The sequence below is a fragment of the Parasteatoda tepidariorum genome, chromosome 3 (assembly GCF_043381705.1).
Source record: "Parasteatoda tepidariorum isolate YZ-2023 chromosome 3, CAS_Ptep_4.0, whole genome shotgun sequence".
Classification (NCBI taxonomy): domain Eukaryota; kingdom Metazoa; phylum Arthropoda; class Arachnida; order Araneae; family Theridiidae; genus Parasteatoda; species Parasteatoda tepidariorum.
The window spans coordinates 14,196,372-14,216,532 of NC_092206.1; the positions used below are offsets into that span (position 1 = coordinate 14,196,372).

At 29.1% G+C, this 20,161-nt stretch overlaps 1 protein-coding gene across 3 annotated transcripts; it reads left to right on the forward strand.

Annotated features, from left to right (window-relative positions):
* The first annotated feature begins 5,152 nt into the window (after nucleotides 1-5,152).
* On the forward strand, nucleotides 5,153-19,114 carry LOC107438620 (ectonucleoside triphosphate diphosphohydrolase 6). Of its 3 annotated transcripts, XM_071178349.1 has the most exons (12): nucleotides 5,153-5,210; nucleotides 7,796-8,052; nucleotides 8,591-8,670; nucleotides 10,433-10,576; nucleotides 10,762-10,837; nucleotides 11,326-11,361; nucleotides 12,621-12,786; nucleotides 12,956-13,020; nucleotides 14,191-14,290; nucleotides 15,290-15,435; nucleotides 15,526-15,689; nucleotides 18,127-19,114. In XM_071178349.1, the coding sequence occupies exons 2-12, from the start codon at nucleotides 7,809-7,811 to the stop codon at nucleotides 18,199-18,201; spliced, it is 1,296 nt and encodes a 431-aa protein (XP_071034450.1). In that variant the 5' UTR covers nucleotides 5,153-5,210; nucleotides 7,796-7,808; the 3' UTR covers nucleotides 18,202-19,114. The 3 variants fall into 3 exon arrangements, with proteins under 3 accessions (XP_071034450.1, XP_071034451.1, XP_042906522.1); XM_043050588.2 differs by lacking the exon at nucleotides 5,153-5,210 and having other exon boundaries at nucleotides 7,684-8,052; nucleotides 18,127-18,439; XM_071178350.1 differs by lacking the exons at nucleotides 5,153-5,210; nucleotides 18,127-19,114 and having other exon boundaries at nucleotides 7,678-8,052; nucleotides 15,290-15,431.
* The last annotated feature ends 1,047 nt before the right edge of the window (nucleotides 19,115-20,161 follow it).

Here is a 20,161-nt window from a genome sequence, read left to right on the forward strand (position 1 = left end):
TGATGACGGATTTAAATGTGCTGCAAACTCTTGTTCACTTTCGCCAATAAAGAATGAATGTTTTGCTACTAGAAAATCTGATCAAGAGTATCGCATTTCAAATTTGAATGTTGATTTGAAAATGAAAGAGAACATGGATCTGGGCAAATTGAAGGATAAAAAACCTAAAAAGAGGAATCGCATCAAGCAAAGATTTGTGCAATTTTTCCTCTCCTGCTTTTTTTATAAAAAAAAAACAAAATAATAACTAGGAAAACTCCAAAGGAGGAAAGTGTCTGAGATAACGGCACTGTGGTCTTTTCTATCCATAAGAACATGAACATACATTGACTTGAAAATTACATAACAAACGGATGTCACAACACGCTGATTCAACCTAAATATGAGGAAATTTGTGATCCGACAGTTATTACTGATAAATTAAGTGTGACGACATAATGACGGAATCTATATATGAGGAAAGCTATAAACTGATAGTACTAATTACCTTAATGTAGCGAAATAGTGACTGAAGATAAATGTAAGGAAAGCTATGAACTTATATGGTTAGTACTGATTAATGTGACAACATAATGACGGAATCTAAATATGAGGAAAGCTATGAACTGATAGTTAGTACTGATTACCTATATGTAACGAAATGGTGACTGAATCTAAATATTAGGAAAGCTATGAACTTGTATAGTTAGTACTGATTACTTAATTTTCATGACATAATGACAGAATCTATGTGTGAGGAAAGCTATAAACTGATAGTTAGTACTGATTACCTAAATGTGACGAAATGGTGATTGAATCTAAATGTAAGAAAAGCTATGAAGTGATGATAAGTAGTACTGATTACTTGATTGTGGTGGCATAAAGGCGACACATTAATATGAGGAAAGCTATAAACTGATAGTTGATCCTGGTTACTGAAATGTGGCACCACAATGACGAATTCTTAATATGAGGAAAGCTTTGACAACGTAATGACTACATAATGACTAATATATGACAACATTATGACTAAATCTACATAAAAGGAAAGCCGTGAGAACCTCGTGAAAAACTTCTTGATTAGATGTCTTAGTGGCTAAATTGGAAAATTGGAATGCAGATTTAAGAAATGATAACAAAGAGGATTTTGGCATAAATAATAGTTACAAATGATAAAGAAAGAGCAACAACTATGAAGGCTCCAAAATGGCAAAGTGTTTGAGCTAATGGACACACGATCTTTTTTCAAATGTAAACAAAAACAAAGATGCTGACAATTAAACGAAAACGATACTAATTTCAAGTTTTTCTTTCTGTTTTAAAAAAAATAATTGTAAAACTAGTCATTTAGTTATGTGAAAATAAAAGATAAGGCTTAAATCTATGTGATTATTCTTGTTCAAAAATTTATTTTCATTATTTAATTATATATTCAAGTTAATATTCTGCACGATGAAGTTAAAGTTTACAATTTTATACTTAATGATTTCCCTTATCCCATAAGCTTATAAAAATTAATATTTTTTCCCAAAAATGTAAAATTAAGAATAGATATAAAAAAGCTCTAGCAAATCTTTGACAAAGTGTAGAATATAGTTTCTCAATTTAGTTATCATTTTATATTTAAAAAGTAACTTCATTTACTAACCTATATTTTCTGCATTTAACCCTATATATTTACTTTAGCAAAAAATTAGTAAAAACGCTGAAACTTTTACTTCTCATGAGTAAATAATGTAAATTTTCGGCGCAGGAAATACTTCCAGCTATATCGCTCGAAAAACTAGGTAAACATTTATGCAACTTGGTTAAAATAAAAACAACTAGTTTAAAACTGAGGGAACTAGTTTTAAGTATAAGCAATAAGTCAAAATTAGAAATAAATTAAAATTATAAAATCTGATGTCTGTAAGGCAAAGCTTGAATGAAACCTAAGAAAAACTTGATATTCTCGGGAAATCTCAGTTAAAGTACTGTCGTCTGCCAATTTAAAATTCTACTGTTGGGTCAGAAAATGCTTTCATGTGGGAGATTTTTCGCAAATCATTGCAGAGTAAATATGGCCATACTCTTTATTTACAAAATAAGCTTTAGATTTTAAGTTAATGTGTTTGAAATAGGAAGTGAATATCATGCGTGGTTTTACTTTGCGTTCGCAAGTTTCCAACTGTCGAAATCTTTGAACCATCATCACTCATTGAAGCTGCCATTGCATTGTTAATCTTGGGATTCCAAAAAATAGGTTTCCAAATTTTTCCACTTTCAGTCTCCGTGTATTCAGCTCTTGAATTGAGAGCAGTTATTTTCACAAATTCGCAAAAACAGACCTTTTTCTGAAAGCCGTTTTTGGGTTTTTTACAAAATTACAAAAATGGAATCATATTAACGAAAATTCAGAAAATTATGAGCAGATTTATTCAAATTTCGTAAAAGTCTGAATCTATTCATAAGCACATAATCTTACACACACCTGTATTTTATCCTTATAAAAACAACACTCCCATACAACTTAGCTGAAAAATGTTTAGTTTCAAGATACTTAAAAGGCATTTAACGGCCACTAATGGTTTTAAAAATTATGTTATTTACTTTAATGCTAAATTTTAACACTTAGTAAATACAACTTCTAAGAAAATCTCTCTTTTATATCCATAAAATTATAATCTCGCATTCAAAACTTCCACCATTTTTCAAATAACTAATATACTCTAATGGATCTCGAAAATCAAGGTTTTAAATATGTTAACTCGAATCATTATATTATCGTCAAAGAAAATTTACCATAAATCCAAATTCTTTACAATTTCTGACTAACAAATGTTCTCAAATTTATACTGGTGCTTTGTACTAGATGAAAATAAAACTTTAAATCTTTTTCTAACCACTACAATCAGAATTTACCTGCTAGAAGAATTTATCATTAATCCAAAATTCGACCTCTTCAGTTTACAGAGCATAAATTTCGACTAGAGTTCCGTAACTGATGACAATACTAGTAACAATCGCTTCCTAATTACTGCAATCAAAATAAATTTTCGTTTGGTTAAAGATTTCAAACTTCGACTAGAGTTCCGTAACTAATGACAATACTAGTAACAATCGTTTCCTAATTACTGAAGGCAAAATAAGTTTTCGTTTAGTTAAAGATTTCAAACTTCGACTAGAGTTCCATAACTGATGACTATAGTAGTAACAATCCTTTCCTAATTACTGCAATCAAAATAAGTTTCCGTTTAGTTAAAGAGTTCAAACTTCGACTAGAGTTCCGTATCTGATGACGATACTAGTAACAATAGTTTCCTAATTACTGCAATCAAAATAAGTTTTCGTTTACTTAAAGATCTGAAACTTCGACTAGAGCTCCGTACCTGATGACAGTACTAATAGCAATCGTTTTCTATTACTGCAATCAAAATAAATTTTCGTTTAGTTAAAGATTTCAAACTTCGACTAGAGTTCCGTAACTGATGACAATACTAGTAACAATCGCTTCCTAATTACTGCAATCAAAAAAAGTTTTCGTTTAGTTATAGATTTCAAACTTCGACTAGAGTTCCGTATCTGATGACAATACTAGTAACAATAGTTTCCTAATTACTGCAATCAAAATAAGTTTTCGTTTAGTTAAAGATCTGAAACTTCGACTAGAGCTCCGTACCTGATGACTACTAATAGTAATCGTCTTCTATTACTGCAATCAAAATAAATTTTCGTTTAGTTAAAGATTTCAAACTTCGACTAGAGTTCCGTAACTGATGACAATAGTAGTAACAATCGTTTCCTGATTACTGCAGGCAAAATAAGTTTTCGTTTAGTTAGAGATCTTAAACTTCGACTAGAGTTCCGTGACTGATGACAATTCAAGCAGCAATCCTTTCCTAATTATTGCAAGTAAACTTTATCTTAATTCCATTGCCACTTGAAATGTACTTTATAAAGTAAACAAATTATTACACAACTAAAAAAGAAGAAAAAACATCAAAATCAGAGTTTTTTCAAATGGGCTTATGAGAGGGAAATGATTCCATTTTTATCACACCTAACTCAAAAATGTGATGCATCGCTATCGTAGCACACTTATTACTGCCATGGAAACTCCTTCACACCCTTCGAAAATGGTCCGTATATTTTACATTTTCATTGTGACAAATTAATAATTATTTTCTCAATTTTACTCCTTTTGAAAGTCCTGAGTTTAGGGATTTTATTTCATTTCAATACTTTAATATAATAAAACTACAACCTTTCGTCAATGAAATCCTTCTGCTACATCATCCACCTTGAATTGCATTCTATGCCGAAATTTCATTAAATGATGGAAGCTATTTACCTTTTTTATCACAAATAAAAATGTTCACATATTTATAAACATAAATAAATTAATGTTGCATGCTGAACATCACCTTTCTTATACCATACAATTACAAAAGCAATTTCAAATACGTTATGAAAAAAACTAAATTTAAATACGCTAATGAAAAAAAAACTAATATTAAAATAAACTGCATACGTTAAATTCCAAGCAAAGCTAAGCAATCGGGCTTACTAATATCAATCAATCAATTGTCAATCAAACAATCAATTTCTTCAATTTTTTTTTCCCTTACAGCTTTTTTTTCTCCAGCTGAGCGTAATTTAAAGATATAAGTAATATGATCAATCTCTTCTTATTTGCGTTTTTGTTTTATAAAAATAATCAATAGGTACCAAAATCTCCTTTTTTTTTCTTTTTTTTTTTTTTTTTTTTTTTTNTTTTTTTTTTTTTTTTTTTTTTTTTTTTTTTTTTTTTTGATTAATTAAATTCTCTGAGGTCTGCAGTTATTAGATAAAGTATTGAAAAAAATGACCAAAACTGAATGGTCTTATTTGTCCTAAGTGATATTTTTAAATAATAATATTTAACAACCATGAGCTTTCGGATTAAATCCCTTCATTGATAACTAGTAATAAAGTTTCAAACTTCAATAAAAAACTGATGTTTCTTCAGTTTAATTTATTAATTAATTATTGATAGAACATTATAACTTGGATACATCTATTTTATTTATTGTAGAAAATTTCATGAAAGATATTTTTGTTTTGCTGTTTCAAGAAATATCCTGTTTTTCCACCTGCAGCATTAATTTACTTTGCAAACAGACAAAACACCACATAGGCTTAAAATTAATCCCACTTTCTGCGCATGTGCGTAATATTTTCCGATGATTATTTGATCACTTCCAACAGTTTGAGTAAGTGTATACATTTATTTGAATTATTTAATTGCCAATTCTTTTTCTAGAATGTATCATAACTCTATGTCATACCTGCCAACTCTTCCGGATTTTCCGGAAGATTTTATTTTTATATTTAAAGTGGTAGTAAATATATACTTTTTTTCTTTTATAAACTTAATTTTTAAATGATTTTGATCGCCACTAATCTTACAAAAATTAAGCACATATATTAATGTGCGTTACTATCATGGTTGTCAACTTAAGGTTTCTCAAATACAACGTATTTGTTTGCTTAAAATTGAAGTTTTAATTCCATTTTAATACCACTGGGAAAAATGATAATGGAAAGGATTAAAAGTTGGCAGGTATGCTATGTATTCGACTATATCATAAATATATGGGTTCAAATAACATTTTCATGTGTGAGGAAATTAAAAACCCATTTTCAAGACAAAATTTTTTATTTATAGATTCAGAAGGAAATATATGTATTAAATATTTTTATGCAATAAATCTTATTATAAATTATTTAACTATGTTGTTTAAACCTATATTTTTTAATAAAATAATATTTTATTTTACTAAAAAGTTTTATTCAGTTCAAAATGATCTTTAAAGCCAAAAATTAAAAAAAGAAATGTATTTGAAAGGAAGTAAAGGTAAAGGAAGTAAAGGAAAGGTAGTATTTGAAAAGATGGAGTAAATTACTTTATAGAGACTACATTAATTGGGTATTTGCACTCCAGGAAAAAGATCTCCCATACCCACACATATGACCTATGACGTCAGCGGCAGCTGATCTTTATCAGCAAAATGGAGTATTAAAGTTCAGCTAAGTTTCTCAGCCTCTGGTAGAATGTTAATTAAGTAAAAGTAAATTAAATTCAGAGCCGTATCGCTCATCGAATTAGTTGAAATATAATTCTTTCTAGTCTACTTCTTTTAATTAACTTAGATTTATTATTTGTTTATGCATTTTACTGTAACCGTGATATAGTTTTGATTTGTGTACCTGGCAACTTCGATGCATAATTAGTTTAATTTTTCACATGGCTTTAAGTCTCTGTGTAAATATATAGTAGATGAATTGAAATCTTTGCGAAAGGATCTTCCTGAAAGAATTTAGAATGTATCCCTTAAGAGAACTTAAACTTGACGGGCTTGGCTTACTCGAAATAGAATGAAAAGAACAGTTGCTAATATAAAAAAATGCCACGCTTCAACAACCAATTAGGATCGTGACTCCCTCACTACGTCACGTGCAGGTATCCCATTATCATTGCTAACAATGCAACAAGACAGTTTTAAATTTTTAATTCAAGCATTAATTAATATTTAAAACATATTCACTTTTAATTTAACTAATTAAAACAATATCCCGTTTATATTATGCAGCCATGATTTAACACAAGGTATCTTCTAGCTTATTACTTAGTTGTTGACTTTTATTAGCTATGACATTAATTATAACCTTAAATTATTTATTAATATCCAAAGATGCGAACACCAAGTAATATGTCTGGTTCTTTGTTGGAATGTATGATTACCCTAAAGTCTAAAACAGCTATGTTGTTCCAAGTGCAAACTTTACGGCGTATTTATCTCAAAAAGATTAACTCCTCGAGGGACTGAATTGAATTGCTTTAAGGTTGTTGTTTTTTTAAAAAACTCTCTCTTCATATGAAATAAAGATTTTTTTAGGGAATAATGTGGCATACATTCATATAGAAAATCTGACTCTCTCACCATGAAAATCTGACTCTCTCACAAAGGAAGATCGGACTCTGATCACAAGAGCTCATTATACTAATTAAGAAAATGGCGTAAAATTTCAACATGAAGAGAAGTCATATTTTAATGAAAGTAAGAAGTATTGAACTAACTTGTTACTTCACTATTAAAAGTTATTCTAACACAGCAAATTCTGGGCTCACAAAATTTTATTAACATTGAGAATGATTTATCGATTTTAATAATTTTTAGAAAATCTTGCCAAATTGGAAGTTTTTAAAATCGTTTAACCATTTTTGGAATATTTAAGCTACTTGTGAGCTCTAAAGGGATTCTAAATAAAATTTTACCATGCGTAATGTATATAATTTGAAAATATAATTTAGTTTACGGCATTTAAACTAGGTTTTTACTAATTTTTTTTTTTTATTTATTTTTTTTTGGTGAAAAAGAGTTTCAAAAAAACATCTTTAGTGGCAGGCAGGCAATAAAAGGAAATACTACTAACTATTATAAAAAAGAACACAATATAAGATACGATAAAATTATGTCATTAGAAACGTTGAAGGGCAAGAAACATTTATCCCCTTATTATTTGCATTTTTGTAAATGAAATTGGTAATTAAACTGATCAACAATATAAACAGATAAACAGAATCTAAAATCTTGTGTAATAATGAGGGATTATTTGACACTATATAAAATAATTAATGACTCTAAAATATACACTGAAATTATTAAACATGAAGCAGAATAAATAGAAAACTGAATGTTATTAAAAACGTATTAGTTTCTTATAAGCATTTAGATTTATTCAACCTTCATTTATTTGCAACACTTGAATGTTCAAAATAGGCTTGTTTTTCTAGGCACAAGCTCAAGATGACCGTTGTACCGTCAATATGGAAAAAGAACATTATCAACCAACCAACAATGAAATTCCTGTTTTTCATTATTGTCGCATCGATATTATTATACATTTTACAAGTAGAAATTCAACCTTTTACAAATGTTAGACAAGTCTTAACTTCTGAAGAACAACAGCCAGGTGAAAAATATATCATCGTATTTGAAGGAGGCAGTAAGAGTACAAGCATGCGTATATTTCATTTTATTTCCAATTCAAGTAAGTGCTTTCGGATTTGTACGCCTATTGTTTTTAAAAACTTTTAATTGGAGAATCATACAGTGGAGATTTAGGGTCCCTTTTAGAGTTCATTTAATGTGAAAAAGTACATTTGAATATTGTTAATATAATACACTGTAAAAATTCCGGATCAAATTACGGTATTAAGTACCAGCACTTTGAGTGCATAATCAGTAAAATCCACTTTTACCGTAATTTTTACAGTCATATTCATTTATTTAGAGTAATTCAGTGATTTTAATGCAATTATTACTGTAAAAAATGCTGTGTTTCAGATTTTCTGACCCGCAACATGTTCCGGTAAAAACGGATTTTTACGGTAAAAAATACTGTTAAAGAATTAGTTTAGTTACCAGTTTTGACTTTTTATGCTGACTGATAACGTTTCTTGCTGACCCATATTTATGACAGTCGGCGCGAAGGATTAAATCTACTCTGCATCTGCCAGAATAGCATCGTACATTTCATTCATAACTTTATATTTTGTACGAAAAGCCAACGTATTCTTTTCTCTTAGGTGAAATCGCACTTAAAGGAGGATATTATGCAAAAACAGGAGGGCCTGGACTTACCAGTTTTGCTGATAAACCTTATAATGTATGTATTTCTGTTTTGTATTATCCTTTTATGCGATGAAATAATATTTTATCCGATGTGATAAGAAATATATTATATTGTAAATGTTTAATTGAATTGAATAGGGCACGATATATGGAGGATATTTTAAGTTACGAAATCAGAAAAAACGCAGTTTCTCTAAGTATCTTCTTTTTTTTTACGACGAATTCTTATTTCGGACACCCAAAATGTAGGGGGTAGCAGCAATCTGAAAAATATGGTCCCAATTGTTTGGTCAGAAGAGCGGTCCAAAGTTTGAACCCCTTAATGTTAATTTTACTTTCTGCGTATTTCGCTTTATCTCTCTAGAACTTTTTATGCGAATTGAAGACTTTTTGCTCGCTATTATAAAATTTACTTATCCGAAGGTAATTCCATGCACAAAAAAGAAACTTTATTAAGTATTTGCCATTTTCTTATCATTTTATTTAATATTAGTCGAAAAATATCATATTTTAAACTTCAATATCTCAGGAACAGTTGAACCGATTTCACTAAAATTTAGCCTTTTGCCATGTGAAATTATATTCTTTAAAATGATGCAAAAAAATCTTACAACTTACAATTCAAAACTATTTCTACTAATATTAAATAAAGTTATAAAAAAAGGGTAAATATTTACCAAAAAATATTTTTTGCGAGGAATTATGTTTGGATAAATCAATTTTATAATTGTGTGTAGGAAGTTGCTTTAAAATTTCTCGAGATATGGCGAAATACGCAAAAAATTAATATTAAGAGGTAAAAAACTCTGACTCTTGGACGAATCTTTTCACCACACTATAGGGACCATATTTCCCAGCTTGTCACTACCCCCTATGTTTAGGGGATTTAGAAATCCAAATCCGCCGAATAAAAAATAAGTTTATTCAGAGAAAGTACGTTTTTGTGTCTGACTTCGTAACTTAAAATATCGTCTGCACTCATTTATTAGCATATTTGAGGTACTCGACCCAATTTTTGAGTTTACGACTGCTAATGTTCAACTCCATAACATTGTAATTTTGAGCCCAATCTAGAAGACAAGGGAATTATTAGATCAAGTAGTGGGAGAATTTGTCTTTGTGGAGGATTTTTTGATGGAACCGCATTTGCGTTACATTGAGATCAAAACTGCGAAAAATTCCCACGGTTAGCCTGAAGGCAAGGGGACCCTAACCCATGATCCGTCTACCACTGAGGATATTTTACGTCAGCATAACTGTGGTCGGTGTGAGCTGGATGCGTATCGAACAGCCATTGCTGGGGTTCGAGCCCAGTTCACCTCATAGAAAGACGAACGGTCTATCCTTTGAGCCACCATGGCTCCCTTCAAATCCTTAAGAATGAATTCTCGAACGTGAAGATCCGATCATTAGATCAAAAGTTATTAAAAGTGGTCCGTTTTCTATTTTGGTCACTGTATGTACATAGACCATTTCATCCAACGACACCCCTCCGCCACGGTGAGGCATCATGCAGGACTTGGAGAGGATAATTTTTATGTAATCGCATTCAGTATTAAGACATTTTGGGCATAAATACATAGTTACAAAATATTTTTCCATGAATATTAATTGATTTCATATATAGCGTACGGAACAAAATCTAAATTATAACTCACAGTTTTTTTTGTTTTGTTTTTTTTTTTGTTACCTGCATCCTATTAGCTTCGAACTCAGTTTCTATCATATTTAAATAATTAGTGAAGCAAATTAGTTTAAGGTGATCCCGAAAACTGTAACAGCTATTTGCATTTTAGGTTGCAAAAAATATCACTTTTTTACTAGAAAAAGCCGAAAATATAATACCATTTGAGAGATGGAGTGAAACTCCCGTAACACTAAAAGGCACTGATGGACTCAGATCATTACCAAAACATGCATCAGATTCCATTTTGAAAGAGGTATATTTTTTGAACACTTAACTTATTTATTTGAATATTTATAATAGTCAAAAATAAACTTCAGTTGTTTGAAGTTCACCATAATTAATCACAGTAACATTTTCTAAATAGTGCACAGTAATAATTTTAATGTAATACAATTAGTTGCTAAGATATTAATAAATATTTTTACTGTCTTTTCGTAGGTAGAAAATATATTTAAAAATTCTTCCTTTGTATGCAATGAAAATTGTGCTACTATAATATCAGGAGAGGATGAAGGTACGGATTACATCGCTTTTTGTAATTAATTTTTGTTCATTAAAATTGTAAACCAATAAATTTTAATGTAGCATAAATTGTAAAACTACAGAAAAATATCGAAATTAAGATAGAATATGCTTTGTAATACATATGAATAAAGCAAAATCCCTCAAATAAAGCGTAAATAAACACCCTAAAGACGGACATACTATAGTTTCAGTTCCATAAATAAGAAAAATCTTCAGTGTCTGAACACAAAATGCCGTGTTTCGACACCAATGGAGATTCTTGTTTGTTGAACCAAAGCTATGTTCTTTTTTTGGGTCTATGAACCATGTTCTTTTTTTGGCCTATATTTCTGCTTTGTTCATATAGAAAATTATTTCTTTGCTCTAATTAAGATAACAATAAAAAATTATATAGAGTACTTCTTACAACATTTTCTTTGATATTATGACAATATTTGAAAAAAATTCTATAATTAATGAAAAAAAATTTTTTTTCAGGATTATATGGATGGTATGCGTTAAATTTTTTATTAGGTAATATCTATACAATGATTATTTTTCGTGATATGTTAAAAAACCATTTATTGACTTAATCTAGGAATTAGTGATACTCGCATAAATGAAATTTTAAATTGTTATGAATTTCATTCTTCGACCCAAACTCATAGGGTGATTCCACGATGATGTGTAATTGGATATTATAATTTTGAACCAGTGTCTTTTTTGTGAATATGTGTTAAACTGTTCATAAATTAACATTTGGTTCAAAGTAATTGCAGTAATAGATACATATTTACGAAAATGTTTTGACAAATATCTCAACTAATTCCTTGTGCCCCGAACTAAACACAACCGTGGAAAAGCCCTAAAATAATACCAATGATACCAAAATGATAAAATTAGACCAAATAATTACCAAATATCAAATTTCAAAAATTTTTGTTTTACTTTTTTGAGCCTGATCAATTTTTATTTTAATTTTTGGTTGCATTTTTATTTTAACTTTCTGTCAGAAAAATTAGATTTGTTTTAGATTTTTATCTACAAATTCTTGAAAAAATTAAAAGAAAAATTACGTAGCTTCAAATTATTTTAAATGTAAATCGCGAAAATGATCAAAGCAAATTGAAGCATCGATATTTTTATTGAATAAACAAAATAAATTAAAGAAACATTCAAAACATATTTAATGATATTAAGATAAAAAATATTAGTTAGAAGTTTTTAATATTAAAATGACTCGCAAAAGAATTCAGGACAAATTATGCTGTTTTCTTTTTCAAAAAAATTCACAAATTTGTTCCGCATTTTGATTTGTATCTAAATTTTAGCTTTATCCCTTTGACGCACAATTTTTTTAAACATATTTTTTCATACTTTTGCTCATTTTTGTAGTAGTTTAGGTTGAAATAATTTTAAAATATATTATATTTATCATTTTAATGGTTATGAAATACAACATGAAAAATTAAAATTACTTTTTTTGGATTTTATATTTTAGTAATAATATAATTCAGATTTTTACAGTAACTCTTAGGCTGTTCTTCTATAATTAAAAATGCAAAAATATTTTTTTTCTTGTTATTAGAACGTTAAAAATGCATATAAAAAAAAGGACACCTGTGTCCCATTTGCGCCAAAAGGTTAAAAAACCTCTTCGATTAACTCAAACATGCTTTTTTGTGTAAGCATAACCCACATGAATACCTTAGTATTTGAATCATCGGTAAAAAAAAATTATTTTGCTTTTAAATAAAATATATAGACTATCATACATTTGATTAAAATTTTAGGTAGATTGAAAAATGATGGTTATTCAGCAGCATTTATAGAATTTGGAGGAGATTCCATACAATTAGCTTTTTCAACAGTTAATTTAGGTACTTTGAAATTAATAACGGATAACTATACATCTCTATTCAACGAATCAGATAAACCATTGGAAATATACTCTAAAAGGTAAGGATATTTTTTTAAACAGTATTTAAATTTTCGCTTCGATTTTAAATTACTGATAAAGTTTATAAAAATTCATGTTTACTTTGAAAGTAAAAAATAAATGTTAGAATTTCATTTTGTAGACGTTAAGCAAGTTATACTTTTTGATTTGTATCTAATTTTATAATAGTTATTTAGGTTTAGGCTATGAAACTACAAGACTATCAATTTTACAGTTGACAAGCGATGGCACAGGTAAGTTAAAAAGAATAATATCTTTAATAAATTGTACTGTGTCAAAAATGTATGCTAAATTTTCCAATATTAATTGCACTTAAGTCTAAATTTCTGTTTCTATTTAGCAATGGTGTTTTTAAATGATAATTTTGAGGTTGATATACAAAACGCATCACTTAATTTTCAAGAAAACAGCCCATAAACACCTATTTATGTTACAGAAATTAAGTTAATTTATGTAAAATGAATTTAATTAAGAAATTGACATTAATTAAAAATTTACATTAAGTAAAATTACTTGCACATAGCTTCGCTGAGATTGTAACGCAAATAATGAAACTACACTGTAAAAAATTTAGGATCAAATTAAGATAAAAAGTACCGATATTTAGGGTGCATCATCCGTAAAATCAATTCTATCGTAATATACAGTACAATAATATTTTTTTATTAGAATTATTTTGCGGTAATTTTTACTGTAAAAATTACGATATATCAGATTTTTTGTTTTGTAATATGTTCCAGTAAAAATTGATTATGCGGTAAAAACTACCGAGTCCCTGAGTGCCGGTATTTTTAATCATAATTTGATCAAGAATTTTTTTACAGTGTATAAGGCTTCTTCTTTATCCGTACATTGGATGTGTATCGAATTTTAAATTTTTCAGTATTAGGATTTCACAATAATTTAATTTTTTTTAATTCTAAACAAAACTAAAAATCATAAATGGGATACTTTTTTAGGTATCGAACTACATGGAACCATGAAAGCTTCGACAAAAGTATAAAAAATGCATATCAGTAAAAATAAAAAATTTAAAAGAAGTAAATAAAACATGAAGTGCAGACTGAAATCTCAATATTTGATACTCTAGAATTATTTCGAACATATGGGGGAATTATAGGTCCACATGATACCCTCAGATTGATAATATTACCCGCTTTCTCCAGAATTTATATTAATTTCTTTTACAGCAATGCATTTATGTATGAAATATAATGCAATGCAAGAGAACAAAAAAATAGAAAATAATTTAATTTTCGTCACACCTAAAACAAGAAAAGTACACAGAAAATTTTTCCAATCTTATGCCGCCTAATTTAATCGTTTTAAATATAACAAAATTAGAATTAAATTACAAATGTCTAATACTTTAAGTCATAACATATTAAATTCCAATGTTTTAGCTCTTTCGGAGAATGAAAACATCGCAATACTGTCCAGCCCTTGTATAAACCCTTCACACATTCAACTCTGGGTACAAAACGCAACCAGATATGTTGTCATGTGAGTTATTTTACAACTTCAGTTCATGAAAATAATATCTGCAAATTAACATATTATATTTACTTATCATGAATAATTGTCTTTTTCTTCTAAAAAAATTACATTTGGTATTTTTAACTTCAGAGAAAGTGAAATAAAATTAGTTTGCCTTCAAAATATTTCAATTTTGAATGAATTTTATAAAATTCGATTTAAGATTTAAAATCATTGCTAATTACAACATTCACCTCCTTGCAAGAGTCTAAGATATTTTGAAATGCGCTAGGCTAATTGGAATATTTTTCAATGTTTTCAGATATGCCTGGTAGAGCAAGGATTACTATAAGCCAGTTTATATTTCTTTTAATCGGAAAATCTGTGCAAAATTACTGAAGCTAAATTTGCTAAGAAATTTTGCAATAAAGCTTAAATAATATCATTTAATTTTGGGCATACAAAAAATTGCCTTAAACAAATCACGCTGACTAAGCTCTGAAGGAGAGTTTTTCGAACAAGTATATTTTTAGCCTAAATGTGTGTGAACTCACTGCAATTAGCCTAAAAAGGGTCAAACCGATTAAAAAGACAGAAATTTTTTTCAATTAGCCTAACTTGTTGACTTTAGTTGTCTGTAAAGAGCTGGATTTCAACTTGCGACAAATATATTCGAATAAGAACTTACATGCTTGTAGACCTGAAACAGAGTTCTCATTCATTTCTGATCTAAATTGCGCAATGGCAAATCCAGAAGTGAGAAATGCTTGTGAGTGACCAAGCCCATTACAAGTTTTTCAATCTTCGCATTCAGTAGGTAAAGTTAAATTTTGTACGAGCTATATTTTGGCTATACTACCACATTTATACGTATTGTTTTTTAAAGTATCACACTACATAAAATCTTTTATATTCTACTGTAAGCAGTTTAATTTTGGTTTGCAACTTTGCGCCCTTTGTTCCTTCCATTAAATTTACCTTTTTCCCCTTATTTATTTTACGTTAATTACATACCATTTTTTGCAGTGGCCAGAAAAGAGGTAATTTTAGTTATGAGCATTGTTACGAAAAAATCATGGAATTTCTTGGAGATACAGTGGAAAGGCCACCGAACTTAAATTATCATGACATTTACGCTATCAACATTAATATGGGAGAGTTCGGCGTTGTAAGTACGTGGCTTACTTTCAACTGTTTTTTTTCCCATAAAAATATATAGGCTGTATGTATTTTTTATAAACTTCTTGATTTTTATTCATCAGGCGGAGACGACTCAAAATATACTGTCGATGAACTTGTGAAAACTTGCATTAAATTTTGCTCATCTGAGGCACCCGTTATTGGAAAATTTTCGTGCCTCGACTGTACTTACTTAATAGCATTTTTACAGCATGGCTTAGGACTCAGTCATGAAAAAGAAATAACGGTAAGGAAAAAAAAGTGTCATTACTCAATTACTAAAGTCTTTAATAATTTAAAAGGAGTCTGAGTTTCTTATTGAACTAATCAAGAACTATGAACAAAATGTATTTAAAAAAATTTGACATTACTTGCTACATTAGTTCTGAATATTATAAATTTTTTGTAAATCGGATAAAAATGAAAGAAGTTATCATGCCTGCGAGTATAAAAACATTATAACATTATTTTGATAAATAATTCTAAAACATGACCTTAATGCTTAGATCAAAACATTTTTTTTGTGAATGAACTAGAATTGAACTGAATGTGGTGTTTAATAGCGCAAGGTCTAAAAACAAGACATACAACACCAAACTAGTTTAACTGGATAGACATTCCATTTGGATATATAGACTTAGGAACTGGTTAATCATAAATAATGAATGCATAAGAAACCTTTGATCATGAACTAAGAATGAATAGGATCCCTTAGGACGTGAACTAGAGCTGGATAGGAACCGTAGAATCGTGAATTGGGGGCTGAATAAGAAATGTTTGATCATGAACTAACTGAGAATAAACAGGATCCTTTAGGACATGAACTGGAACTGGATAAGAACCGTAAATTCGTGAATTGGGGCTGAATAAAATTATTTCATCAAGAAACTGAGAATGAATAGGATCCTTTAGGACGTGAAGTAGAACTGGATAGGAACCGTAGACTCATGAATTGGGGCAGGATAAAAAACCTTTGATCATGAACTAAGAATGAATAGGATTCTTTAAGGTGAGACATAGAACTGGATAGGAGCGTAAGACTCACCTTAAAGTTAGCGAAAGTTTTTTTATCCATACTTATGCAAGAATAAGCCATTTTTCTCATTTATGTGCGTTTCAAGTTATTCTTTTCGGAGATTGTTTTCAAAATTTGATTTCTTTTTTCTTAAATTTCATTTAGTTGGTAAAAACCGTTGGACATCAACTTTATTCAATCAGTTTGACAATTTAAGAAGAAATTTGCATTGAATTTCTGATATAATTGCATACCTACATATTCATATTCAGAGTACCACTTCTTCACATTGTAGATTCCGTGATATATTTCATACATAAAAATTGTTACCATGCTTTTTAAGTTTTTTTTAACTTTGAGGTATTTAATTATTTTTTAAATGTTTATTTTTGTTCAAGCAGTTTAGTTTCATACAAACAATATTGTTTGGACTAAATTAACAAATTATACAGTTCATAAGATATACCTTGATTATTATTTGTGTTTATGCATCAGCAATATGTTTATTGCTTTTAAATCATTGTATTATTTAATATTCTCCTCGCATTTTCTGAATAGAAAAAAAAATGAGGAAAACTCGCTGCACTGAGAAAAAAATATAGTCAAAATTGCCAGAATACTGCTGAAATTTACCATACATTACCTCAATGGAAACATTAAAAACCTGAGTGGTTTTTACCGAAGAGAGTTGGTAATGATTTTGGCAAAATAAGCAATAAAATATAGTTTTTATATTCGTGGTAAAGTTTGATAAATATGGCACAATTTGATAATTTTATCATGGAGAGCCTGGCAGGAAAACTATTTATATTATATATTATAAATTTACGTTCCAGTTTCGTATTTTTTACCAATTGTGTGGTAAAAAAAGCTTTAAAATCAAAACCTGAATTTCCAGTAACTAAACCATACGAACAGAAAAATTACCAAATGAATCATATAAATATCGTGTATTTTAGTTTTATTAACCAGAATTATGGTTTTTTTTTCAACAAAAATGCCTTTACTATAAAGTGCGGTAATTTTAACAGATTTTTTTTCTCCGTGTGTGATACTTTAAGGTTGTGAAATCTATGCCTACTTGTGAAGGCATTCTTCTACATTGTGCTTCAAATAACACTCATGGATCACATTGAGATGATTTGCAACATGTGCGACTTCAAAACTGCAAAAGTAATTCTCTCCACTTAGTAGCGCAGAAATTTTAAAAATCTCTCATATGTAGTTGTGTATTTTTCCTTAACTTCTAAAAACTACAATAATAAGAAAAGATAAAAAGCAACTTCTAGTATACGTATCTTCAACCGAACTGTTAGTTTGTAGGTTTTGTAGCAAGAGTCATAAATGACTACCGCACCGTAAGCCTAATCAGCCTTACTAACAAAATTATTACGTTTAATCTTACAATACGCTACAATGCAATCATATAATCATGCAATATATTACCTTTAATCGTATAATAAAAATAACACCTAAGAAAATTTGATTTCTTTCACAAAATATATATATTTTTAAACATTTAATAGTATTTGCTTTGAGGTAAGTTAAATTTCAATATGTACTCGTTTCTATCATAAATTAATACAGCTAAGAGAATAAATCTTTAAAGATTGTTTTATGTACAAATTTTATTATTTATATATGAGCTATATTTATATGTGTTTAATAGTTTCAGAATAAAATTCACGGAATTGATGTAAGCTGGAGTTTGGGTGTGGCTCTCGATGTGGTGAAACAGTTATGATTCACACTTCAGTGGATATGCGATCCGTTGTCAAATAATTTAAACAATGTAAAAGATTTAGATGTTTCTGCTTGTGCTCGTGTGTATATGTTGTGTTCGTGTGTCTCTTATATCGTTCATAATATTTTAAGTTTTAGTATTCAACTTGTTCGGTAATAATTATATACAACTAAATAATTTAGCTGAAATATTTAGAAGATTTGTAAAAATCTCAAATAATAAAATCAATTTTAAAAGATTTACAATGATTAAGAAAAAACAAACAAACAAATTTTTATTTTAAAACTACCAATAATTCAAAATAATAATTCAATATCAGACTATTTATCCAATAAAACATGAAAGTTTTCATTACATTTAACTCAGAAATTGTATTAGTATACTTAATTAGTTAGCTACTTAACTGGTTAGATAATAAATTAGCCGTTAATTTATTAGTAATGATTTTTACAAACAAGTTTTAGTAAGTTAATTAGGAACTATATTAACCATAATTCGCTCAGAACTACCGAAACTAGCTGTTTCATATTATTTAAAATTTTAAACACCGTAATTCTTTCTATTTTATCTGTCATACTAACTTAATCTAAACTTACTCTCAATGGGTCGAATCTTTAAATCCATTATAGATAACAGTTTTTGTTCAATTGAATTGTATATAATGTTTTATTTAATTGCATAAGGGTACGCCCATAAGTGGTGTCACACTTGGAGTATAAGGCAGTCACACATATTGATTAAAATTAAAACATTTCAAATCAACCTATAAAATATTTTTATATAATTAGTTTTTCCATTTTTTTCATATGTTTCATTAAAGCAAGTGCACATCTAAACTTTATTGATATAAGGATGACAAATATCATTAAAACTCATTGTTACAATTTAAAAATAAAATTTGAAATATGGTCTATAACTTGTGTTTTTTTCTGAACTGCTAGTACATTTTAATAGTGTTATGTAAAATAGTGTGACATGTGATAAGAAGAGTAGAAAAATATGATGAAGTGTGAGACATTGTGACAAAGAGGAAGAGAGGATTAGACATATTAAAAAAATCGTTATTATTTATGGAGGGTCCTCAATGGCTAAGTAAGATAGGCTGTGCCGAAGCAAACGATTATAGATACAGGTCAGAAGACAAAATGCACAATTGCCCTAGTACATAAAACTTGTGAATTTCATTTAAAATCGAATCAACGTATACAATTAAATCATTAAATAGATGAAACCCTTATCTCACGTAGAAACGTGTCATCCAACAAATCCTCCAACCGGCCAGATGGTTGAGTGGTTAGCGTTCCTGACGGCGAAACCAATGACTATGGGTTCGAATCCCGCTCAGGGCATGGTTCTTTCTCTGTGTAATGTTCACTGTTGTGTGATGCATTTATGAATGTGCCCCCCTCCCCCATGAACGGGTATCTATGGCAGCGTGGAGTGGGTAATGTTGCTCGCCTTTGAGACTTTGATCCACAGGTGCCATTATTAAAAAAAATAATAATAATTGCTCCAGAGATATAACAGAACTATCAAAAAAGTTGAGACGACGTCATTTAAAAAGTGGAAAGAGTGTTAGTTGATTGCTTGAAGCGTGTAGCCAGAAATAGTTATACTGCACCAGTCACTAAGTTTAAGAGTTACTCTAAAGCAGAGGATATAGTCCAATCGTTCTAATGAACTTTGCATGATTAGGATGCATAAGGTCGGCGAGTAAGGGTTTAAGTCAGGATAAAAATTTGTTCTTCGGTTGTTCGAATCGTCTACAGTCAGTTGAAATAATTAACAGTAATGACTACTCAACAAAGAGGACAACTAAGTGTGGATTGAATCTTAGTAATTGTCCATGGCTATAGCACACTGACAAAAAAATTATAATCAAAACTACCCGAATATGATAAAATTTATCGTGTTTCTGGCGGCATGGTAACACCAAAAGAACTCGGTAATTTTTACCGAA